This window comes from Hemicordylus capensis, chromosome 1 (genome assembly GCF_027244095.1).
Source record: "Hemicordylus capensis ecotype Gifberg chromosome 1, rHemCap1.1.pri, whole genome shotgun sequence".
Taxonomy (NCBI): domain Eukaryota; kingdom Metazoa; phylum Chordata; class Lepidosauria; order Squamata; family Cordylidae; genus Hemicordylus; species Hemicordylus capensis.
Genome location: NC_069657.1, coordinates 199,425,220 through 199,452,325, shown reverse-complemented (window position 1 = coordinate 199,452,325; position 27,106 = coordinate 199,425,220). Strand labels below are relative to the sequence as shown.

The following is a 27,106-nucleotide window of genomic DNA, read 5'->3' as shown; positions in this document are numbered from 1 at the left end:
CCTCTAGAAAGGGCTATGCACACGCTCGATATTAGAAGGTCTCTTTTATACTATTTGGACAGTACTAAACCATTCAGGCTTTCAAAACGCTTGTTTCCTACAAAGGGAAATCGAAGGGACACTTTTTCTAGGCAACGCCTCTCTCATTGGTAGTGGAACTGATATTGTTAGCCTATAAACTTCAGAAGGTGGAGCCCCTTAAATACATCCAGGTTCATTCCACTAGCGATTATGCGGCTTCAGCGGCCCACCTCTGGAATTTACTTTAATGACATTTGCAAGGTGGCCACCTGGTCTATAGAGCTGCTTTTTGTGAAGCATTATGCTATTGACCTTCACTCTGCAGCGGAGGCTACCTTCAGGAGAAGTGTGTTGAAAAGGGTGTTGCAATAGCTACTGAACCCTCCACCTCGGACAGCCAGCTAAACACCAATTCTCATGGGTCACAACGCATCACGATCCAGATAAACAGGTTGCTTACCTGTAACTATTGATCTGGTAGTGATCTGTTGTAATCCATAAGACCCTCCCGACCATTCCCTCTGCAGTAGCCTCCAAACCTTTCTTTTTCTTTTTCTTTTTTTTTTAATCTTGGAACTCACCTGTTTTCTTCTGCTCATCATGATGAAGAAGATTATCTCACGGCGGTGGTCCAGGAACTGGCGAAGCACATCCAGCCCGCCTGCTATACTTCCATGATGAGCATGTGGGGGCGGAGTCTGGATGCCAAGAGGAGCTAGAGCACTCAGCCGTGAGGTCCCTGCACAGGTGCAGTACCAATTCTTATGGATTACAATGGATCACTACCAGATCAATAAAGTAAGCAACCTGTTTTTCTAAATCAAGGCAGTGGTATTTATGAAAACTTTGACAAATATAGGCATGGCAGAGGAATATAATACAATCTCTAATAACTTTCAGCACAGTCTGTCATGTAAACTGTGCAATTGTAGGATGGTGACCCTTTGAATACCGCTAAAGAGCACAAAGGAGATTTAAAATGGAAACAAAAACTCCCGGATCTGCTTGCAAATGAAATGTATATAATGGGCAGAAGGTCATCATTATTTAGATGAATGCAATCATCAATGCAGACTTGGCATATAAACAGATTATCTACCTGTATCTAAAGGTGAGATGAATGCATGTTGATATTTTCTATAAGTTTAAAACAGCAGCTCTTTCAACAAATCTTCATCCTAAGATAGGCATTAACTACTTATGCATATACTTGTATATTCATTAAAAGTATTGGTTGGAACTGAAAGCAGCAGATTATCCAGTAAATTAGTAGTAATTTGGTTAAAAATCTAGATTTTTAAATGCATTTTAAATTTGAGATCTCTAGGAAAGGATCTTCATTGCTCAAATAATGGCTATAATTGATCTTTTTATGTGTTTAAGCCTCTCCTAACAATCTTAGTCAAGAGAAAAAGTGTGTGTGTGATCTTAATTGACACACTGTAATAACAAATTTTAACAAGCTGATAGCTCTAAAACGTCAATGACTATCCCTAAATTTGAAATTTTATGTTTTTTAAAAAGATATAGTACTATATTTTTATTGAACCTATGGCGGGGGGAGTCAAACAGGAGTCAAAATAGTACTCATGCTCCCTTGCCACATTTTCCAGGGCAAATACAGCTCCATTTTCTTGGATTATCCCCAGCCTCTGCAGTTCTTCCTTTCTCTGTGATTGGCTTTGCATCTCAGAAATAAGGTTTTGATATCTACCACTTAAAATTATTCAAAATTTCATTGAAAGTTAAAATGCAATTATTCACTAAATTTTATCAGCTAAGGAGATTGTTAAAATTTAGATTAAGCTATTTTATCTTCTATGCCTTTTCAAGATGTGCTTGTTTTTCATCTCTATCATAAAATCTACCATTTGCACATATAAAGCTTCATAACACATCACTACAATTTCTCTCTTTTAAATCAGATTTAACCTGATGCTTAAGTTATACACACAAATTCTGCATGCTGTGTATCAAATGGTACTAACATGTCCATTCTGAGTTAACAAAACTCTAATAGGATTGCCATTTCTGTTGCACATCTCTTTTAGAGCTAAATCAGATACAGGAGAACCTTTACTCGGGGGGGGGGGGGTTCCGTTTCTCATCTACCACCGCAAATAATGAAAGTGCAAGTAATGAGGCATAATTCCTATGGGGAAAGGGTGTTAGGTTCCAGAATGTGCACAAAAGTTGTAAAAATGCTCTAAAAATGGGGTGGGGGAGAGAGGGGGGGCAAACCTACTGTAGTGTGCTCCACTGGGACTCCCCAACCAAAAAACACCCCACTTGCAAATGCTTCTTTAAGAAAAGAGGCAAAAATTTGCAAAAAGGCACTCTGGGGTCCATGGGGTCTCCTTGTGCCCAGCAATGCCCCCCAGACTGCCAAATGCCCCCGCAAACCATGAAATATCCCAGAAATTTATTTTTCAAAGAAACGAGCCACAAAATGGTTCTTGGTGACAAAATGGAGGGTAGAAGTGACCTCAGCAGTCACTTCCAGCCCTCTAGGAAAGGGTTAATGAGTTTTAACCCTTTAGTATCTGAGGAGACTGAAGGTAGACTTGCGCGAATAAGTGAAACCGTGGATATAGAATCTGTGCATAACAAGGTTCTTCTGTACTCTCTTGGCCTCTGGTTTGACTGCCAGGCATAAGAGACACTTTCAGGATGAAAGCCAGATAGTATCCTGGTTACCAGATTTATTATGGAACAACACCATTTTTAAAATCTTCCATACATGTCTACAAATATTTGTATACTGCTTTTTAACAAAAGTTTCCAAAGCATAGAGAAATATAATTAAAGAAGATGGCGCCCTTTCCCCTAAGGGTTCACAATCTAAAAAGAAACCTAAGATGGTCAACAGCAGCTGTCACTGGAGGGGTACTGTGCTGGGGGTAGATAGGGTCAGTTGCTCCCTCCTGCTAAATAAAGAAAATTGCCACTTTTAAAATGTGCCTTTTTGCCCAGTTAGCAGGGAAATTATAATCAATAGAAACCTGAATTAGAAATAATTAGGTGATCTTCAGTGATGCAGCTAAATGTCTGTGCCACTTGCTTGAGTGCTTGCTACACAGAAAAGTTAAGATGTGGTGAATTAGGTTTTTCTACTGCAGAAATAATAACACTAGAAGTCTACTTAAAAACTAGCTTTACAAGTTAGATAAGCCACACAAATTTCAATATGCTCAGTGCCTATAACACTGATATGTCCCAGCTACCAACAAGCATCTTAAAAGAATTTCTGGAATGTAATTTTAAGATGTCCAAATGATAGAGATGGGTGTCCTAAAATGAGAGAAGTGTTGTTATAATGATGGATTCTCTTTAAAACTCTCTTTAATTGGTTTGGGAAAGCATCTGAAATGTCCATTTGCAGCATGTAAAGTGTTAATATACTATTTGAAGATATAACAAAATTAAAAAATAACATCTGAATTAGGACTGTCTTGCCTTTTAAAAATATGCATCTTTAAGTAGTACATGCTGAAATTCTCCATATACAGATTTTTATGACAAACTGAGAAATACCTGAAGCATAGTGGGTAACCAGTAGGTTTTCAGCAGGGGGTTGCTACTGAGGGTTGACAGAGGGCAGCTTGGCAAATGTTCAGAAACTCCCATTAACTTTGTTGAGCCCGGCATGGGACCTTGTGTTCAGCAGAATTCTCCTGACATGCCTCTCTGCATGCCGAGCTAATCAGCAAACACCTAATGAGCCTGCTCTGAAGAAACAGACCCTCTCCCAACCTACTTCATTTCATACATTCTCTGGGGGGAGGGGAGAGACAAGACTTCATGAGGACTGATGATGCTGCAAAGACCACAATAATGATAATTAACTTGCTGAATTTAGAAGATTATGCTGTTAATTAGTTGCAAAATAAAGATAAGTAATAGAGCAGCAGATGGTGGGATAACACCCAGGAGAAGGAGGGTTATTACTCTGATGAGGTTTTGTGGCAGATATGAAATATGGATCTGACTTCTTCATAAATTGTTTCTAGAACATATTCTCTTGTTTCTATGAACTCCATGATGGAGTGATCCATTCTTACTCATTCTTATAGATATGATAGGGATTTGTTTCAAGGGTATGCATGTCCGTTGCTGTTGGATGTGGTGTTTCAGCGATATTGCAAAACTGAATTTATATCACTGTATCTTATGGTTGCTAATTATACTCAAATAGATATTGCAATTCCACCAACGTGGCATAGGGGAGAGAGTGCTCAGTCATGAAGCGTATGGATAACCTTAAGTTAAAAGATAGTGACTTGCCCAACTTACTTCATAGGGGATGTGCGAGGACATGTTTGTTGTCCAGAACTCTTTGGAGGAAAAGTAGACTACAAGTAAATGTTATAAATTTATGGTGGCAATTAGAAGTCTATTACTGGCACATTTTGCTAAACTATTTGTATAATACTGCAAAACATACAAGCTTGCTTAGTAGTTGCCTTCCATACTTGTTAGATGGGCATCTGATATTATAATGCCCTGGAAAGGACATAGTTTCTGCAATCTCCCAGAGGTGCCGCCACTTTCCTTCCTCCATGGCTCGGCTTTTCTACTTCTTCATTGCTTTCCTTTCTTCAGTGGCTCATTCCTTCCACATTCTTTCATTACCTTGAAGCTTCCAGTCTATATTATGATGCTTGGGTTCTCACTGGCCTGGCAATCACAGTGGCAGAGAGGAGAAAGTATGGTGGGTCTCTAGCCACCAGCAGCAGAGTCATAAACACGAGCGTTGCTTAGTGCCTCCCTGGGGAACCAGCATGAACAGCATTTGACTGGTGTGTGCAACGGACAGGACATGTTTCCTATTAAATGCTTACCTTTTTGTTGAAGGCTTAATCAGTCTAAACTGGTGTGTAATCAGTATATACCAGTCAAGTTGCTTAGGAACCAGAGATGTGTACCTACACATGATTTCATCTTCCAGCCTCAGAACTGAAGGTTGGGAGATGACTGAAGAACCTCTGCTGCCTGGACCAAAAGAAGTGTGAGAGAATCTGTCTGGGTGAGCTTATCTCTCATTTTCCAAAGGGAGGGGTGTCTACCATGCAAGTGAGAAGCAGCAAATTCAAGACCCAGCTAGCCCTCTCCCAAAGTAAAATTTCTCAAGGGGCAGCTCTGACCAAGCCAAAAACAAATTCACAGGCTGCCACTTCCCACTGGTAGGCACCCGTTATTGAGAATCGTCTGTGACAAGGGAAGGAGAACGGAAGAGGCCAGAGGAAAGTGACATCAGGAGACTGATGCAGTCCAAAGATTGTTCAGTACACCATATGCTACATACTTGGAAATACAGAAAGGAATTCTCCAGGAACATAGGAAGCTTGCCTTATACAGAGTTGGACAACGTGTCCATCTAGCTCAGTATTGTCTACACAGACTAGCCGCGGCATCTCCAAGATTGCAGCTAGGAGTCTCTCTTAGCCCAATCTACAAGATGCCAGGGAGGAAACTTTAAATCTTCTGCATGCAAGAATGCAGGTGCTCTTCCCAGAGCGACCCCATCCCCTTAAGGAAATACTTTAGAGAGCTCAGACATATAGTATCCTATTCAAATGCAAACCAAGGCAGATCCTGCTTAGCAAAGGGGACAGTTCATGCTTGCTACCACAAAACCAGCTCTCCTCCTGTATCTACCGACTGTAGTATTGTTATCCTTGGTCCTTTTCACTGTTTCTCTTACTTTTATATGGCCAAAAGCACAGATCACTTGGTATGTTTTAGGATAGGGGTGTATAACTCAAATCGCTCTGAGGGGCATTTGTACATTTTTACTATCAAGAGGTCCTCATATTAACCATGAAAAGACACTTTTGTTGCAGTTTTGGTTGAATTACTTATTGCATCTTTTTGTAATACAGTTCTTTGGCCAACAGTCAGTCTGACATGAAATAAGTTACTTTTGGACATATACCACAGGAAGAAGTAGCATGAACTGGTGCTTATTAAAAGGAGACTAAAAGACAAAGAGGCTATTCATATACGCCTGCAAAACTGGGCTAAGGAAGCCCAGCCCGGTTTTGCACACCCGTGTGAACTGCCAGGATTGGGCCAATCCCAGCGGCACCACAGTGGCAAACCCGCTTACCACTTCTCCCTTTAAAACAAGGTTAGGAGAACAGGTGCTCTCCTAACCTCGTTTTTCCAATCGTGTGTCAGCTGTAGCTGACAGACTGCAGGGAGGGAAGGGGGGATCCCCCTGATGCACCCCCCCACACACACACGTGATGCATTATGGGCACTCCAGGGGCCAGCAGGGAATTGGCTGGGCACACAGGGAGCATGCCCAGCAACTACCCTCATCTGTGGGGAGGGGAGGTTTAACCCGCCTTCCCCGCAGCCCATCCTCAAGCCCTTCTCACTGCTTGTGAGAAAGGGTTCAAAGTGGTACATATACTTTGGGGTAGAGGCAAAGGCTAAACTGTGTGGAGAACTCAAACAATTGTCTCTCACAGCCATGTTGTCCCGTCCCCCCCCCCCCACAAAAGCAATGTGACTATCATGGACAAACCCTACTCTTATGAAATAGCTTTTGTCTTAAATGTATATCAGTTTAATTATATGACAGCTCCCATAAGCTTGTTACGTGTTAACATATGACTAGTAATTTGAAAAAAGCCGGGCATCTTTAGTTTTGTGGTTTTTGTTTGATTTCCCCCCTATATTTTTGTGCTGGTGTCACATAAACTTTCATTGTTCGTTGACCTGTGTCTTTGTTGTATTGGGCCACTCTTTTTTGTTTCTCAAGGCCTCATCTTTGTATTTTGTGTTGTATTGGTTGTGGCCATTAAATGCAGTAGTTCAAAGAATTTTCTGGTTAGAAAATCATGTTTTATGATTAGGTTACTAGTCCATTTAGCACAGCATAACTAGTTATAGCCGATGTATTGGGAATTAAAGGCTTGTCTTTTATACTCTCTCATATGGTTTGAATACTACTTGACCTTGTCAAGTGTGGGCACATGTTGAATGCAGCTTATAAGAGTGTAACATAATGTATTGCCAAGTAACTAAATTTGGGGTTGTAGAATATGGTTCATTGTAGAGAAATGTGCATCTTTTGTCTTTTTAGAGATTAAAAGCTGCTTTGACTCAGCAGCACACTCAGGTAACAAATGGTGATACGGCCAAGGGACAAACTAGTGGATTGGTTAGAACTCAGTCAGAGGAAGCACGACCGCAATCACTACAACAGCCTGCTACATCTACTACTGAAACACCGGTATGAACTCATTCTTTTGCCTCTGTTTTATTTTCATAGAAAAATCATGTGGTTCTTGCATATCGGTTTTTAGATGAAGCTCTGAAGGTAATTTAGGAAATAATTTGACCAGATTATACCCTTGAGGATACAGATCATCTGTAACAATTCATAGCGATAGAACTGTCTTTGCAATAAATAGAATTCTCATGTTTTCATGTGACAGAACTCTGAAAATGTTGCCTTAAAGTTAAACTATGAAGTTGCTACTTCTGGCTCCATAATTCTGCATTTTGTTCATGATTACAGCATACGGACATGAATTTTAGCATTGCGCAGAGTGTTCACTGTGGTGAATTCGTATCAGAGGGGGGAGTTCTCGGGATGTTGTCAATTTTCTCCATAAGTATTTAAAAATTGTTCAAGTAATCTCCATGAATTACTAAGGCACAAAGAGCAATTTATCATTTATCTATATTCTGAGCCAGGGCATATGCAGATTTGCTCTATTGATTGATCTAGTATACTTACAACCTGCCTTTCTTGCATTATGAAATTCGAGGCGACTTACAAAGGAAGCAGCTCATTAGGGTCACGTATTTCAGGAGGACTTTAGTTTCTGTGAGCAGAGATTTCAGGGACACAAAAAGACCAGCAAAATTAAGGAATAATTTCTTTGGCCCTTGCTTAGTTAGTCAGTCTCCTGTGTGTTATTGATGGGCATTGGTTTGACTTGTTCTCCTACTCCTGACCGAATATGTCTAGACATATATTAAAGTACTTGGGACAAGAATGTGTGGTACTCCTTGAAAAATCTCTGAACAATTGCATTTCTGGCCTTTTTGTTTATGCTGGCTAGAGAAAACATAGCAAAGGCTAGCAAACGCTTGGACACTCTAGGGCACGTTGGTATGGTTTCCAGTAATCAAGGGATCATTTAAACTGAGTGTTACCAAAACTCATAGCTGCATTGTAGATAGGTCCTCTGATGTAAGAATTTTTTCTTTTTCAAGTAGTACAGGTTTCAAGAAAGTACAAATAAAATTATTACTCCATTGTTATGAAATCTGTGGCTGGCATCAAGACTAATGTTGCATGTGCAATGGGAGAGGGGAGACTTTTGCCCACGCACCTCCCAAAAATATGTCCCTGAGGTCTATGGAACCCTCAGACACATTTTTTGGGAGGCACATAGGGCTGCAGAAGGGAGGGAGGGTTGGCAAAAATCACTCCTCCCCTGTCTACACAAAATATCATTCAACCTGTGCAATGTTAATTTGGATGTTAATCAGTGCACACCATATCTAGGAAAATAATTTTGGTTAAATGTGTTAGGGGTGGCATCCACACTCCACTAAAGGTCTAGATGCTTCACTATGTTAAAAGAACTATTCCAAGATTTATACACTAAAACATGCTTGGACAAACATTGTGATGCTGTTGAAGTTGGAAGATGGCCATGTAGTCCAAATCCATACCCTATATGTATAGCTTCCTTGATTGATCAACCTTGTTTAGAAGGTTTTTAAAAACCTATTTAGCTTGTTTTATTCCTTCATTACTTTTTTATTTGGATTGATTTGCATAAATTGTTCATGTGTTAGATCTATTCATCTCTTGCAATTTGCATCATTCTCCTCTGAAACCCATACTACTTCTAATAAAATAAAATGACATTGGACCTTTGAGCAATGACATCATATTGCCAGCCTGTGCTCCATGTATCCACTAAAACCGCCATATCACCAGTGCAAATAATTTCTTGGTTCCTAACTTTTATTTAAAAATGAAAGCTCAAGTATCTCTATGCTCAGTTGCATTCTGTAGCAAATGATGCCACATAGTGAATTGCAGCCATGTGGATTTCTAGATCCTTTGCTTAAGTCTAATCTATAAGCTTGAATTTAAAGCTTTGTTGCAGTGGATTGTGATATTCCTTGGTTCATACAGGCTTCTCCAGCCCAGCCTGCACCACAAACTCCAAATACAGGAGGGCGCCGAAGGAGAGCAGCAAATGAAGACCCAGATGAGAAAAGGCGGAAGTTCCTAGAGCGGAACAGGGCAGCTGCTTCAAGATGTAGGCAAAAAAGAAAAGTTTGGGTACAGTCTTTGGAGAAGAAGGCAGAAGATCTGAGCTCATTAAATGGTCAACTGCAGGTATTTTATCTCTCTTTTTCCTTTCTTGTAGCTTAAAAAGCAAAAAACCCCAACAACCTGACTTTCTGTGTAAGAGGTCTGGAGACACAGAACCCAGTTCAGACATCACATTCGCCATCCAACAAACCCTCTGATGCCAGGGGGTCAGGATACAGAAAATTTATAATGGTGCTGCCACTAGCATTCATGCTGTCCCACCATCACCCAGAAAGCCAGGTCCCAATAGGGAGGCTTACTGGGTGGCAGTGGGCAGCAGCTGATGCTCCTCATTCAACACTGCTGCTAGAGTAACATGCTGAAGTCAGAGCATCCATCCATTCCCACTATTGTCTCCTGGGCAACCAGGCAACATTGGGCAGTGGTGGGGAGCCCAGGGCAGGGCTTTGCCCCAGGATCCTCAGAACTTGGTGCCGTGCCTGCTGAGGTGCTGTGTGGCAGGAAAGAGCTACAAGATAGATTAACAAATGCAGTTTGAGGTGTTGGAGAAGGGTCTTCCTTTTGAACTCTAAAATGGCATCATGGCAATTCAGAAGTCCTGTATGTATGGGTGGCAAGGCCTACTTATCCAAGAAGATCCTGATTCCTGGAAGACTCTCAATACATTTGAAGGCAGAACCACAGTGAGATATGGAAGGTTTAATAGCCACACCGATTCAGAATCATGGGCTGCTGAACATCTCCCAAGGCAGAACTGAATAGTTCTAGCCAGCCCCTCTCTCGCGGCAAGCATTAAAACACTCAGACTAAAACAGCCAACTTAATTAATTTTGTTCCACAATATAAACAATTTTTGTTGCTAATAAGGCATTCTGAGCCATCCGTGTCTGTTGTGTTCTAATATAACGTGTGTGTGTGTGTGTGTGTGTGTGTGTGTGTGTGTGTGTGTGTGAGAGAGAGAGAGAGAGAGAGAGAGAGAGATTATATACAGGTGGCCCTCATCTGCAGTTTCAACAAATGTGGTTTCGTGTATCTGCAGGCAGGTCTTATAGACCTGGTTTCTTTGGTATTAAAAAAATAAGCGAAATTCAAAGTTTTGAGTGGCCGGAAATTACCTGGAAATGACTCCAGATGTCATTTCTGGCCTCCATTCTTACAATGCAGAGCCATTTCGTGGCTCACCTTCTTTTTAAAGCCCTTTTTTGTGTGCCATAGGACACAGTTTCCATATTCACGTCTATCAGTGATCCTTCTAGTTTTTTTTTTCTCTGTGTGGAATAAGTTTTGTTCTGGGCGGCAGTATTAAGGCAGTGTGTGCACACCTTCATTCAGAATGGGGCCTTCCTAATTCAATCTGAGCGGGATCTAAAATTAACTGAATGGACATCAAAAAAACTTGTGAGCACACCTTAGAGAGGACAGTGGCGTGTGAATGGTGGAATCCCCGCAAATGAGAGCCACTTTCAGTTTAGAACTGGATCACAGTTTCATAGTAAGGATGTGCAAAACCTTTCACCTAGAAACTGGCTGTTTCGAGTGTCTCAAGCTCAAAACAAAATACCCTTCACCCTTTAAATAAAGGGCCAGTTTTGAGCTCAGAACAAAACAATCCTGTTCCAGTTCAAAATGTTTTGAGCACCATTTTGGAGGCCTGTTTTCCCCTTGATGATTGGTGCAAGAGTTCTTACAATGACTGACATATCAACTTAATTAGACACCTTTCTTCTTTTGGTGGAGGAGGACATCTTGTCTTGGGTATCACCTCCCCTTGGCTTCTGGAGGGAGAGCTAATCAAGCAGTTCTGTCTGTACTGGGGGGAAGATCTCTTCCCAGTTCTCATGTTGCCTTCAGCAGAACAGCAGGATTTCCCCAGCTCTATTGCAGAGCCACTGACCTTTATGTCCCTCTCCCTTTGCTTCTGGGCCTTCTCTTTTTCTCCTACAGACAGAATAACCAGCAGGGAGATAGAGGAAGTATAATCAAATAGAATAATAGCAGAAGCACTCCCCACAGAACCCTCTCTTAGAAGTAGAAGAATGACACAATACTGGGATGGTGAAGAGGCTACCTTCTGTTCAGGTTTGCCCCATGGGAGCTTTGAAGCAACAAGAGCAGAGTTTGCCTCCACCATCCCACTGGGCAGTGCAGCGAAGCAACGTTCCACTTCATGCTACATATTCTCTGGCTATTCCTTGGTGCAGGAGAGTGAGAAGGATTAAGCTGGGGTGTTGGGTGCAACTGACATGGTGTAGGCACCATCTGCAGCTTTGGAAGCCACTCTCCTAATCTGTGCTTCGAAAAGGTGTGCAGAGAAGGGCAGTAAACCCCAAATTATGACAAGCTGGGCACACCCAGCCAGCATGGTTGTAAACTGTTGATAAAGAAAACCAGGACTGAGTTGGGTCTGTTTCACCTTTGGTGAAAACTTGCCCAATCCAGAGGAATATTGATGGATTAGAGTGATAGAAAAAGACTGTGAAATGAAAAGCCCATGCTACTACAGAGGGGAAACCCAAGTAGGCATTCCTGTTGCCCCCATCATCTCGCTTTCCCTCTACCAATCTGAACAGCAAATGCAGGGCAACTCTAAATGCAAAATGCCAGAAAACTGCTTGATTGACTTACCTTGATCTCTCACTCAAGGCCGCAGAGCAGATGATATCCCTTTCACTCTCCCAATGCACCAAATATTTATCTCGCAGGGAATCCCTCTCCAGCATGAAACATGTCACTCTGCCTAAAGGAGCAAAATTTCCTAACCTGCTCCAAAGATGAAGAGGCCAGATTGCAGGCAGAACTAGAATTCCCTTGTCTGCTATCTGACAGGGTGAAGGGGGAGCACCCAGGAAAGGAGGCCCAGGTACTCTAGCCCTAACTGCAGCATATCTCAAATTGGGAGGGTATCTTCATCACTGAAGGAAACAGGAAGTCTGCTTGATTAGCCCTGCCTCCAGAGTCCAATGGGAGGAATTGCCCATGTCAAGATGTCACCCATGCCTCCAAAGAGAAGAAACACTCATGGTAAGTCTAATGTTCCATTACCTTTCTTTCTTTGAACAGCAGTCCCCTAAGATAAAAGGCAAACCACTCTTGAAACTTGATTTTTAAAAGTAGTTTGCCATTTTGTATTGGGGTCTGTTCAAAGAAAATCCCCATGGCATGTACACAGACTCTTGTTAGCAGCTAAAAGCACTCTAAAAATTAGGGACATATATACCACCCAAATATTCTCAGGGTGCTTACAGGGGTGTGTGTGTGTGTGTGTGTGTGTGTGTGTGTGTGTGTGTGTGTGTGTGTGTGTAGCTGCTTCATCTACACTAAGACTAAAATGTGACCTGATCAGTTATTTTATTTTTCATTTAAAGAAACATGTAAGCAATGTGTCCTTATGGATTTTCCTATTTAACATGCATTTAGGTGAAAGTTTTCTTTTTCTGCAGATATTGAAGGGTTAATCTCATAGTAATAGATGTAAAGGAAAGACAGTTTTTACAGTCTGCCAGCAGCAAAATCGGTAACTGTGAAGAACAGAACGACTTGTAAAGAAAATTGAATGTCAAAGAAATAATTAAATTGTACTTTATGTGAAAATATTAATCTATCCTGCATTTCCATAATAATTCTTCACTTGACAAGCTGACACCACTGATCAGCATAGTGGGCAGTAATGACCCATGATTACTTGTGTTTAATATCAAATTTAATAAGTTTTGGGCTCCCATAGCATGCTCTCTGAAATAGTGTTAGGGTCCAATAACTTATATTCTAGCTTTGTCAATTTCACAAAATAAACAGGTTAGGGAATACAGTTGGAACTGGAAAATATGAGTATTAAATATAGACGCACAAAATATCACTTTACACTAATATTTTGTTACTTTCAGAACTCAATTGCCAAAGTACTGGATTTGATTAATCCATATAGATCTATTTCAGAATATAAAACACATTAATCAGTGAGATAATGGGCTTGAAATGAGCTGTAAACGAAGAGTATCAGAAATGAGCTTTTAAATATCTGGCCAAACAGATAAAACATTTAACCACCTTTTGTTACAAAGGATTTGTTAAAAAGCTTGGTGGTTCAGATTAATGTGGTAAAACCCTTTTTCCACACGTATTCTTTATTTACATAGATAGTCCTCTCTTAAGCAGTCTTTAAGTGGATAGAAACAGTAAGTTTTACTAAAATGAACATCCTTCCTACAGGAATATAAATATTTAATACACTTATATACTGCCTCATACAAAAAAGTCCCTGGGTGGTTCACACAATACAGTTGCCCCTTGCCAACCATGAGGGTTCCATTCCCGGAAAACCTTGTGGTTGGTGAATTCGCGATTAAACAAGCCATTGAAATCAATGGCAAACAGGGTTAGGGGAATCGTGGTTGTGGAAAAACCCAAAATAAGGTGGAAAATAGATAGAATCGCCCCCGGGGCCCCAGAAATCACCCCTGGAAATCCCCCCCCCAACCCACCTATTTTGTTTTTTTTTAATCGCCAAACTGCAGATACATGTTGAGATGCCGTGGCTCCCTGGCACCTGGAATTTGTCAGGCACTGCTTTAAAATATACTCCTGGTTTGAATACTGGTCTTCAGCCATTGAGCAGAGCCCTGTACCCAGGTTTTATTCTGACCAAAGATGTCACACCAGTGGAGCCCCCCAACTCCCACCTTGAGTCAGAAATTTGGTCATATGTAACACATGAAGGGTCCTGGGACTGAAATGTTTGAAAACCACTGAGGACTCATTTAGACAAAAAGATTCAAAAACATGCTAAGTAAATTGTAGTTGCCTTTTGATAAGAAGGGTTTTCTAATCTTTCAAATGACTCTAAAGCCTTTGTTATGCCAGGCAACTATATGGAGGGGAGAAACTGCATACCAGGATGAATGAGAGAGGAGCAATTCTTGCTTGAATCAATATGTGACATTTCTATCATCGCTTCAAATTATTGTAATCGGCCTATTCTGACCCTATTCGGTCTATATGGAATTATTATATTTTGTACTTGGTTTTATAATATGGTATTTAGTTGCCCTGGGAACTTAAAATTTATACATCATCTAATGCTGGCCTATTTGTAATGTTTTTATTTATTTATTATTTATTTATTCAATTTCTATACCGCCCTTCCAAAAATAGCTCAGGGCGGTTTACACAGAGAAATAACAAACAAATAAGATGGAACCCTGTCCCCGAAGGGCTCACAATCTAAAAAGAAACATAAAATAGATACCAGCAACAGTCACTGGAGGTACTTTTCGTTTTGTTTGATTTTTTTGTTTTAAAATAAAAGTAAGACTGGATTATGCAATACAATTTTTGGCTGTTAGGCTCCATGTGCTGCTAAATGAAATTATTGAAAGCCATACACAGATAAATACAGTTGCTCTGATATTTTAAGGTCAGTTAATCTAATAGTAAGAATTGAAATACCAGTGAAGCTGCCATGGCATGATATATTTCCAAAACTTCACATATGTGCGTTTAGTCTAGTTTAGTGGTTTTCAGACTCAGCAATCACTTTCCTCATCTTGACTTGCCTGCCAAGGAGCCCCTGCTTGTCTTCCTTGAAAAGTCTGTCTGTGAGGAATTCTCTCTGCTAGGATTTGCTTTCCAAAAGCAAAATACTTGGAAAGATTTTTTACACTTAAGATGGGTGTTATGCTTAAAAAACAAACTATTCACAATCTGATATGGAGCAATATGTTTTTCCTAAAAACAGCTATGTATTTTTAACATCTACATAAAACCATTGTGTGAGATCATATGGGGATGTGGAGTGCTATGTGCTGACAATGCCCAAAATCTATTTCTCCATGAAATCATCATCAGGAAATGACATGGCTCCACTAAATGCCTGCCTTCAGGCAGTAATGAGATGGATGAGGGGTAATAAATTGAAGCTGAATCCAAACAAGATGGAAGTACTAAGGATTTGCACGGAACAACATTTGTGTTCTGTTCTGAGCTCAGAATGGAATGCAAATGCCCAGAAAGCTCCATCGGAACAACTGGTTGTTCAGATGGAATGAGCTCAGAATGCTCGAAACGTTCCAACCACCATTTTGAAGTCCAAAATGGTGCTCTTCTGGCCTCTGCACATGTGTGGCAACCATTTGCGTGGTACTGACTACATAAATGGCTGCCACACATGCACAGAAGCCAAAAGAGTACCATTTTGGAGTCCAAAATGGTGATCGGAAAGTTCCAGCTCAGAACAGGGTCATTCCGTTATGAGCTTGGAAGTCAGGCCCTTCATTTGAAGGGTGTTCTGTTCCAAGTTTGGAGCACTCAAAACGGTCTGTTCCAAGTATGAACATTCTGCACATCCCTTAGGAGTTACTAATGGTGAGGGGTTATAATTTGAGGCATGTGAGAGAACCTCCTGTTCTGGACAGGTTTGCACTCTCCCTAAAGGAACAGGTACATAGCTTGGGAGTGCTTCTAGACCCAAGCCTCATCCTGGTGTCTCAGGTGGAGGCTATGGCCAGAAGCACTTTCTGTCAACTTTGGCTGATACGACAGCTGTGTCTGTTCCTTGAAGATAATGTCTCAAAACTGTGGTGCACTCACTGGTAACTTCTCGGCTTGACTACTGCAATGTGCTGTACGTGGGGCTGCCTTTGTATGACATGCAGAAACTTCAGTTAGTTCAAAATGCAGCAGACAGATTGGTCTCCGGGGTTTCTCAGAGAGACCATATTATGCCTGTTTTAAAACAGTTGCACTGGCTGTCAGAAGGTTTCTGGGCAAAATACAAAGTGCTGGTAATTACCATTAAAGCCCTAAAATGGCTTAAGACCAGGTTACCTGGGACAGTGTCGTCTTCAGTATGAAACCCACCGAACTGTAAGGTCAGCAGGAGAGGTCCATCTCCGGCTGCTACAGGCTCGTCAGGAGGCAACTTGGGATCAGGCCTTCTCTGTAGCTGATCCTGGACTCTGGAATGCACTCCCTATGGATATTAGAGGCTGCAGAGTTTTAGCAGCCTTTAAAAGAGCCCTAGCCCTAAAAACATATCTTTTTAGCTGGCCTTTAGTGAGTACTGAAATGATTAACTGGTTTTGATTTTATTAAAGCAAAATTAAAACCAGTTTAAAATGATTATTTATCTATCTGTCTGCGTCTGTCTTTATATTTGTGAGCCACCTACAGCCATCTGGGTGAGGCGATTAAAAAATTGAATGAATAAATAAATATTTTTAGTGAGAATAATGCTGCAATATTTTGCCTGATGTCTCCTGGATGTAGGATATCTGTCTTGGGCTCATGTTCAGTCTTTAGCTAACTTTAGCATGGCACATTACCCAATCAAAATGTTTGGCTTAAGAAACTAAAGCATGGAATGCTTGGAGGTCCTAAATAAAACACTGGCCCATATTCTTTTTAGCCAAACAATGGAAGAGCCAGAGCTTCACCTTGCAGGAGCTGTGCTAAAGGCATGCCTTGTAAAAATCACTTTCTGAAAATTCTGCAGCATGCAGGGAGGGGGATTGGGAAGTGATATTTTGCTTCTATTCCCTCCTTGCAAAAGCCCTATTCTCTGCAAAAGCCTGGTCTCCTCCTCGAAAAGGCCTGTTCACAACCCCTCAGGGTTGCACAAAGGTCTGAAGTCCTGATTTACAATTAAGTCCACTGCAGTACATAGTCCTGGATTACCAAATTCAGTCTGGTTTCAGATGTGGTTTCATCATGTACTTTGTAGGTAGGTGCTTTGGTTCCCATGAATGATGACTTCTGCCAAAAGGAAGATGGAGTATAACTCTGCTTATTCTCCTGTGTGTCTCAGGCTTTTGCTACCCATTGGCCATGTATCCTTCTGGATAGGCTTTCTGGCTTGAGGACTCGAGGCACTGTTCTTCAGTGGTTCTTCTCCAACTTGGCCACTTTCAGAAGATGGTGCTGTGAGACTACTGCTTGTCTATTGGCAGTTATGCTATGGTGGGGCAGGAGAGGAGTCACACAGGGTTTTAACTTGTCTCCAAGGCTCTTTCATTTTGAGACTAAAATGCTGAATGAGATTATCTTAGCATTTGGTATGAGACATTATAGGCATACTGATGAGCCCTTTTCATCTGGTTCAGATAAAACAGTAGATGTGCTGAACCAGTTCTTGAAATCTGGTGATTACTTGTTTGAGGGCTAATAAATTGTGAGCTAATCTCTTTTCTAATGTTAGCAACTTAAAACTAGTTAGTCCACACATTTTCTTAACAGATGGTATACAACAGTTACCAGAAAAGCTCTGCTGGATCAGGCCCAAGGCCTATCTAGTCCAGCATCCTATATCACACAGTGGCCCACCAGATGCTTCTGGGAAGCCCACGGGCAAATAGCATCAGGTGGGGGCCTGCTTCATGTGCCTACAATGAGGGAGGCTTACCTTTCGTGTACGTGGGACAGGGCCTTCTCAGTTATTGCCCCCAGACTTTGGACACTCTTCCAGTAGGCATCCACTCCCCATTCTCCCTCACAGTTGTTAGAAAGCAATAAAATCTTGGCTTTTTACCCAGGCTTATATGAGTGTTGCTGCTGCTCTGAATCTTATGGTTATATTGTACATGATTTGTTTTTTAATTTTAATTTGGTTTGTATTTTTATATTCCAGTTTAACTTTTCCTGTGCAGTTTTTTGGTTCTATATTGTTTTAATTGTCTTAACTGCCTCGAGATTATTTTAATGAAAGCCAATTTAAAAAATTTAACAAATAAATAAAATATTGCCTCTGAGGCTGGAGGTTTCCTATAGCTCTCAGACTAGTTGCTATAGATAGACCTGTCCTCCATGAATTTATCTAAACCCCTCTTAAAGCCATCTAGATTGTTGGCTATCACCACATCTTGTGGCAGATAATTCCATAGATTGATTATGCATTGTATGAAAAAGTATTTCCTTTTGTCAGTCCTTGGCAATCAGTTTCATAGGATGATCCCTGGTCCTAGTGTTGAGAGGGAGAAAATTTTCTCTCTAACGACTTTCTCCACACCATGCATGGTTTTATAGACCTCTATCATGTCTCACCTCAGTCATCTTTTTTTCTAAACTAAAAAGCCCCAGGTGTTGTAGTCTTGCCATGTAAGGAAGGTGGTCCAGGCCCCTGATCATCTTGGTTTCCCTTTTTTGCACCTTTTCCAGTTCTACAATGTCCTCCTCAAGATACGGTGACCAGAACTGTATGCAGTATTCCAAATGTGGCTGCACCAGGGGCAGAACCACCATTGAGTGACAGAGTTCAAAGAACCTGGGCCGTCAATGAAAAGGGCCACTGGAGCCCCATTGCACATGATTGGGGACGTGGCCCAATCGCCAGAGGGCCCACCCCATTCCTCCTGAGCTCATTCCCAGCCAATTCTTATTTCCCTTCCTCTCCCTCACTGGAGGAAGAGGATGGGAAATAAATGCTGCCAGCCAACAAGCACAGGCTGGAAATGAGCTCGGGAGAGCTCACACAGGCTCCATAGAGCCTGGGCCAGATCCCTTCTGCACATGACATCACATGCATGTGGGCGTGGCCTGGAAGTCACACTCACGGGATGTCACTGGTGGGGCTGCTGTTGGGGCTGGACACAGGCCACCATTTGGCTGGCTCTGGCACTGGCATGCACCATAATTTGGTATAAGGGCATTATAATATTAGCAGTTTTATTTTAAAACCCGTTCCTAATAAAAACGGATAAAATATCTTTATCTTTATGTATGAACAAGGCATACAGAAACTAGAGATCACAAACAAACTCAATGTACCGAACATGAAATGACTTAAAATGTTTTCTTCAGATGATAGAGCTCTTTGAGAAGAAGTGCTGCAGTTCAAAGTTTGATTCTTGTTGTGATAGCATACATAGAATGTGTGTACTATGTCTTTTATTTGCCTTTACAAAACCTTGTGAAACTAAGAATAAAATGTATGTAACTTGATCCTGGTAAAGTATATAACTTCCTCCTCCTCTAGAGTGAAGTCACCCTGCTGAGAAATGAAGTGGCGCAGCTGAAACAGCTTCTTCTGGCTCATAAAGATTGTCCTGTAACCGCCATGCAGAAGAAATCTGGCTATCATGGTGAGTAATGTTCCATTACCTATAGCCTTAGGCTGTACCAGTGAAATACTGCCAAAGCAAAGAGAGAAAACATTAAAACTGAGAAGTGATGTTCAAATGCTTCACTTTAAATATAACAATTCCTGCAAGGTTACTGCAAGATAAATGCCTTCATGTATTGAAGCTTCTTCTGAATTCTTAGCATTTTTAAAGGCTGTACATTGGTTTTATACAAGTCTCCTGGTTATAATTTGTTGTGTACTAATATTGAAGGACTGTGAGCTGTTTGAAAACTGATAGTACTTAAATGTCTGTAATATTGTTTAAATCAACTAGATCTGAAGTGTTTCTCTTCTATTCGTCTCACAAAAAAGCTGCCATCGTGAAATGAAGGCTTCTGGTTCTTTGTGTTGTCTACCAGTTTCGTGTGCGTGTGTTCTCCCCTCCCCCCCACCTTCAAACACGCACACACAAGCTCGCTCTCGCTCTCGCTCTCTCTCGTGCTCATACTTTCACTCTCATTTTTTTGCTGTAGCATCGCTCTTGGAAATGCCTTAATATTTATGGATGTACAAGTAAAAGTAAAATTAGTAAAATATTAAAAATGAGGTTCTTAGCTTTTCTTTTCTTTTAACTTTTCCAGCATTTTAGCGGTTAATTGTGTGTGTCTTACTTGTTATTTCATTTTTTTGGTTTTTTGGATAAAATGTGCAGCCCTAGAACCAGCTGCTGCTATAGAATAAATGGCCAATTTTGTCCATTGTACACAAATTTGTAACAAATAACTGAGCTGGGAATGCATTAGGCAACATTCATAATATATAACCCACAGCTTTCATTTTTATGATTTAGTGATATTTCAGGATATTTGTAAATGTGAAGATTGTTTCTGCCATATGTAGCCACTTCATTTTAATTTGCCAGTGTCAGTAATTTAGGAGAATAAAAGAACATTTTGTATTGCATGCGAACAGTTCCTCAGGTGCTTGCGATAAAACTTAATGGCCACCATCTTTACTTGTAGTCATTGTAAGCAGTTTCATCAGAATGGGCAATATTTTTTAATTTAAAAGATTCAGGAGATTTAGCAACTCTCTGTGGCTGTATATATTTAGAACACTGGTTTTGTCAGTTTTGAGCTTATAAATCTCAGTCCTTTTGATCTCCAGTCAGTTTGACAGGATGGAAAGTGGCATCTTGGAGCAAATTGAAACTGTGCAGAAATATGTTTTGAATTTATATTAACAATGATTGTTGCAGGGATGAGGCCATTATGGCTCCCATCTGACAAAACAACATTGCTTCATATAGAAGCTGCTATAGGATAACATTATGCATGCATAGTTTGCTGAACGTGCCTGGGTGTCTTGAATGTTGTTATTGTGAAAGGGAGCAATCTTTCTGGCTGCTTGTCTAAATACCTGAAGTTTTACAACATTGCACAATATATACACAGTGCATTCTTAAATCAGTAACACTTGTGCAAACTAATTTTGTAAGAAGTAGACTGCACAATCCATTGCATTAAATACTGCCATGCATGACAGATAACTATAAGATGTCTGCATAAACAGCTGTTTTTGTTGTACCTTTCACATAGGAAATTTTTAGGGACTGACTTATACTGTATCATTTTTTTCAGTCTATATAGCATAGTACTTACTATGTACTCTTCAGTTCTTCAAGAGCTCAGAGGTTTTTCAGTCTTTCAGAGCCTGAGTTCCTATTAATTGGAGATGGCAGAGATTAAATTTTGGACTTTCTGTGTGCAGAGTGTGTTCTTCATACTGGATTATGGCTATGACTCTTCCCCGCTGGAATGAGCTATACAGCCTAACCCAATTGTATTATTAAAATATTGGAAATCAAGACTGTAGTTTGAGGTAGCATCCTCCGCCTGAGAAAAGCAATAGGCGCAGTGGTGGTAAACTCACAGGATCCTGCCCACCCGTTCCTCTGCCCTATGTTATGCAACGCAACTCTGCACATCCTCTGTAGATCCATCCTAGATGTTTAGAAATGTTCAGAGAATAAACTCTCCCATAATCACTACAGCATGTCTGACTTGGGGGCAAGCCTTTGCTTACGACATTCAACTTAGGTGCAATTAATTGTGTCAGTTAAGTGTACTGTGGTTCTGAACATCAAATAAGTAGAAAGTGTGTGTGTATCGATTGATAGATCGATCGATAGATAGAGCTGCCTTATACCAAGTCAACCCATTGGTCCATCAGGCTCTGCCTTGTCTGTGACAACTGGCAGCAGAAATCTGGTGTCCGATGGGTCTTCTGCAGCCCTACCTGGGGATGCTAGGGATTGAGTCTGAGCCCTTCGTCCTGTAAAGCAATTGCTCTGCCACTGAGCTGCATGCCGCCCCTTCCCCTGACAACTGAAGTACATGTTAAAAGAACAACATTTGGAACAGAGGGCAGAGAGACTGGGAAGGTCATGGCATAGTCCGTTCTGAGGGGTGCTGCTCAAGCTACTAATGTGTATGGATAATGGTTGGCCTTGAGGCACAGGGTTACAGAGCTGTCATACTACACTGCTGAGCTGCTGTGGAGGCAGCCCCGATGCTGTGAAGAACAGGCAGTAGCACAAGCCGCGCTACCACAGTAGTGAATATAGGAAACTGCAGTCGCACGCCTTGTATCAGGGCTGCCTCCAGAGTCCACAGCAGCCTTGGAGTGCAGCATTATAGCTCTGTAATGCTGCATGTCATGTCAGCCTAGATGAATAACTATGAATAACCCTACAAGCTGATTCTGCCACTGTAGCCCTGCACCACATCCCACATTTTTCTAAAGGGTCCCACTGCCTTTACTTGATCTTAAATGTGTACTTGATCTTAACTTCCTTGGATATATGACAAAATATGGTACAGTGCAAGATCTCAGTTCGGATAAGTGGTTCTTGTCTTGGCCTGTTCTCTTTTCTGTAGTTTTCTTTCCATTACTAACTACTGTTGGTTCATCTTTTCTGTTTTAATTTCCATGCTGAAAGGATCCTCCCTCCCCCCCCCGCCGCCTTTAAGGTCAATCCATTGATTTTTGTCAATAAGATTGTTTTCCCCCACCAGCTCTCACTTTACAGAAGGCTAAGGTAGCTACATGCTTATTGAATTTCCTTTTAATTACAGCTAGCACTTTTTAATTCCCCATATTCATATGAATGCTCCAATTTGTTGCAGGAGCTTGATTGTGCTTTACTATATAGTGTACTCAACCTCAGCCTATGCAAACACTTTTTAAAAATAAAAGCAACCATATTTGCATGGTGAGAAAAAAAACTGTTGACAGAAGTTTCTTTCACATGGCTGTTGTTTTTTTAAGTTGGCTGCATCCTAACCCTTGGTGTGAAGGTGTGCCAGGAACACATTCCTTTAGTACCATAGTCTATTACTTATTCTTAAGTGAAAATATCATCAGGACTGGTATCATCAGTTGTTGATCTAAATAAAAAATCCAGTTAAAAAACTCACATCAGATTTAGGGTAATATGCCTGTGAGTTCCAACTTTACAAATTTATCCCATAGGCATATATATTCAAAGCAAATACCAAATAAGCAATGGATACTGGTAAGCTAGTTCTGCATAGAGGTTTAAGAAAATGAGCTGGGAGGTCCAAATCTCACCTTGGCCTACTTTACATGGTTGTTGTACAACACCGAAAATGCATACAAAGGAGAGGTGCACAGAGGAAATGCTTTATACAGGTGCTAATCAAACTAAAATGTCAAAACCTTGTTGTTGGAAACAGATCACCATTAACCATGTTTAGAAACCAAGGCAGTCTTCTCATTGTTGAGCTTGATTTAGAAGTTCTGCTGTAAAAATAATGTTCAGGCAGAGGAGTTTGCTATCCTGTAATTATAATATCCAAATTAGTAACTAATCCTTTGTAAATGTCATTTTGGTTCATGTGTTAAAAATCCTAAAAGAAAGTATATTTGAAGGGCTTTTATGTTTGATAATATTCTCATTGATGTATACATGTCATTAACAAGGGAATGGAAATGCTTTCTTTTCATTTCAGCTACTGATAAAGATGATAGTTCTGAAGACATTTCCGTGCCAAGTAGTCCTCACACAGAAGCTATTCAGCATAGTTCAGTCAGCACTTCCAATGGAGTAAGTTCAACTTCCAAGGCCGAAGCTGTGGCTACGTCGGTTCTCACCCAAATGGCAGATCAGAGTACGGAACCGGTGCTTTCACAGATTGTAATGGCTCCTCCGTCCCAATCACAGCCTTCAGGAAGTTGATTAAAAACTTGCATTGTTTCTTAGATATTCCTTAGCAACTTCAAAGGGAAACCAAGGAAAGCAGCCTTCACCTAGGAGAAATCTGTAGCTTAAAAATTACTCATCTGTAAAATTCAAACTTGAATTTGGCTTTGAAAGTTGGCAAGCAGAGGAATTGCACAGCAGGTTCTGGTCTCTTAATAGACACCCAGGTTAGTTTTTATTTCCTAATTAGGATTGCTAGGCTGGTTTTATTTTATTTTTTTCCCCAGTGCTCGTTGTGTAAAGTGTTAGTACAGTTGAAATGTACTTACTTCTCTTTCATTGGGTGGTATTCCCAAGAAATACTGAGCTCAGTTACTTAATGCTCACCCCAAAAACTGTGATAGTAATCTTGTAATATTTTATACCAAAGTTTTGCATAGATTCCTATTGACTTTGTAAACTCTACAAGATCATGAAGCACTAGGCAAGAGAAAAAAAGACAGGAACAATTAATTTGCTTTTAGTCTTTTTGCCTTTATATTGTTTTGCACATTATGAGAGCGAAAGCATTGGGAGGATATGTTTGATTATATTGTGTAGCATTTTCTTTGGCTTTTTAACTGTTTGGGTGTGTTTAAAGAATTTTGTTTTAACAGGGCCAGTACAGTATATGATATACAGTACTCTTTTATGCACATATGTAATCTTGATCAGGGTCATTATACTAGCTCAATTTTCTTTCATTTACTGATGTTGGCTTAGCTAGCATTTCCATTTTTAAAATCAGGAGTTTAATTTCTGCTACAAAAAACAAATTCTGCAGCTACCCTCTTAACTAAACTAAACCAATACCACCAGATACTCTACAGGGTTATGGAAGATGGAATACTTTTTCAAACTAACTTGATATTTTGTGGTTTCTTGAGTCTTAAAGTGAGGAGCTTATTCATACCTCATTATGGTATGGATGCCAGGAAAGTTTAAAAATCCCTCATCAAACAACTCAAGACTTTTTGGGGGGGGGCGTCATTGTCTTGTATTTGCAAGGTAACTTGTACTTTATTCTTGTGTAAGCACTGTCATCTTTTAGTAGCAAAATTTTGATACCTTTCTTGTGGGGAGGAAATCAATATCTACCGTAATGTGGAAACAATGTAATTATAGTGTGGCGCGTGTATGTATGTGTGCAAGAGAGAATGGTTTAGTAGTTTATGCCGGCAATCTGTGCTTGAATGTTTAAAGATGCCTTCAGTGTGATGCTGGCGTGATCGATGATTGCAGTTTTGAAATGTTATTTACTGTGTGAACTTGGATAACTAACATTCCATGATGTAGTTTGTTTCTGATGAGATGATTGTAGGTACACTTTTTCTCATTATCCAATCACCTGTAGGATATTGAGTTTTTTAATGTGCCATTATCTATTTTAATTCTGTACTCATGTTCAAAAAACAGTATACTATTTTATGATTCAGTTGTAAAAAAGCAAAAATAGGTGTGTGCAGAAAAACTTTGTACAATAGCAAAGTAAATTACACAGTAGCAACATCTGGCAGTAAAATAGAATTCCATTATGTATATAACAAAACATTTAATGCATTGATTGTGGGTTGTGTAACTCATTTGTTCTACTCTGTTCTGTGCTCTGTTTTAACCTAGGTGCCATCAAAACTATGAAATGAGACATTCAGTTTTAAATCATTGAATTGTAATTGGTGGTAATGGCAGAGGACAACTCTAATTTGTATGATATACAACCAAACTTAGAGTGGAAGCTGGACAAAGTCATCTTAAATTATGTATATATCATTTCAGTGCTTTTAAGTCTGAAAATAAGAATTTAAATATTTTGTGTATTGAAAATGTAAGGAAGCAGATTTTTGCATAGTTTGCAAAAAGTGCTCTACATGCATTCATTTTATCAGCTTTTTTTTAAAAAAGGAATTTAATTTTGAAAAGAAGTTTTCAGAATTTTTTTTTTTTTTTAGATACCACAAGTATAGTGTGCAGATCTCCGGCACAAAATGTGAATTCTGCAAGTTACCTCCCAAAGATAATCGCTCTAGTCAGTCCAGAATGGGGAAGAGACATGCATCTGAATGTGTATTCAATTGCAGTGCAGTGCAGACAGGACATACACTCTTGTGTGCACATCTGGTTTACACCCATGATTTTAGCAAGTGATACACATATATGGAGGCCTGCTTCAACTTGCAGATCCCGTTATATCTGAATTTGAGTGAACGTCTCCCATTTTGGGGTGGATGAACTAAATATAAATTTGGTTACATTTGCTCCCCTAACTATGATGGGCATAATCAACCAGACACTGCTCTTTCTTCCTCCCTTCATTTCTGTTCCTAAGCAACTGACTGAAATGAATGGTGTTCATGCAGTAGCAATTCCTGGTGCTGTATAAGACAGTCCTATTTTAAAATGTTTATTTAATATAAAGGGGTTTTTTTAAATAACAAGCTGTTGCTGTTGTAAAGTGAAGCTAAATATGTGTGAGGAGACATGTAAATGATGTTAATGGTGGGATCAGTAAAGATCCTTCCTGTGTTCAGCAAACAGAGAAAACAGTTGTACGACCATAGATTCCGTTCTAAAATGTATGTCACACTACTTCTGTATTTCGCATTTGAATCTTTGGATTTGACATGTTTCACAAACTGTACTGTTTTCTTCAATGTGCAGTTTGCATGAGTAAATCATCAGAGAATAAAATCTATCTTTAAATTGTACCTATTATATTGCAATGCTAATTCCTGAAGAGTTGTATAATGACATCAGCCTTTCCTGCTGTCATCATTCTTCCATTTTTACAGAGCATGAAACAACACTGGAGAAAAAGACTTATCTCATGTATAGTTTGATTCAAGCCACACTGCTCTTAATAATGCATTTAGTTGTACCAGTTCTCAATGCAACTATGCTGAAGAAACCCAGAATATTTCTTATTATTAGGGAAAGGATTTTGAAAAATTAGTGTGAATTGTTATCTAGGGATAATATCATGTTTGTTTTTAAGGTGCCACAAGCCTTGGTTGGTTTTGTTGCAACAGATTTATAGTGGCATAAGCTTTTGTGTACTAGAGCCCCTTTGACAGATGTATGAAGTGTTATTGTCAATAGGCAGAGATATACATGCATGGATACAGAGAAGGATTTTTGTTCTGTAAACACTAGGGCTAAAAGGCCATGAAATAAAGAGTACCAATAAGTCTGACAGTTCTAATATTTGACCTCTGCAAAGAATAGTGATATCTGTAATCATTTAAAAGATTCAGATGTCATTCATGACCTTTCAACCATGGAAGAAAGTGTAGTCAGCGTGTTCAACATAATTATCCTAAAATAAAAACACCAATTTACACATTGAAATAACAGTAACTACAGAATGCAATCCTGTGCATGCTTGTTCTCAGGTGAACATGCATAGAACTAACTCTAACCTTACTAATTATTTAGAATTAAAATCTCCACCAAATCT

The 27,106-nt window shown here is 40.1% G+C and overlaps 1 protein-coding gene across 6 annotated transcripts in view; it reads left to right on the top strand.

Moving 5' to 3' along the window:
* The window catches only part of ATF2 (activating transcription factor 2), a 61,504-nt gene extending 35,147 nt beyond the window's left edge, over window positions 1–26,357 (top strand). For all 6 annotated transcript variants that reach the window (XM_053271377.1, XM_053271360.1, XM_053271386.1 and 3 more), the window contains 4 exons: window positions 7,115–7,264; window positions 9,194–9,400; window positions 19,302–19,407; window positions 23,423–26,357. In XM_053271377.1, the coding sequence (XP_053127352.1) occupies window positions 7,115–7,264; window positions 9,194–9,400; window positions 19,302–19,407; window positions 23,423–23,649 (690 nt within the window). In that variant the 3' untranslated portion in view covers window positions 23,650–26,357. The remainder of the gene's footprint in view (window positions 1–7,114; window positions 7,265–9,193; window positions 9,401–19,301; window positions 19,408–23,422) is intronic.
* Window positions 26,358–27,106: the final 749 nt, after the last annotated feature.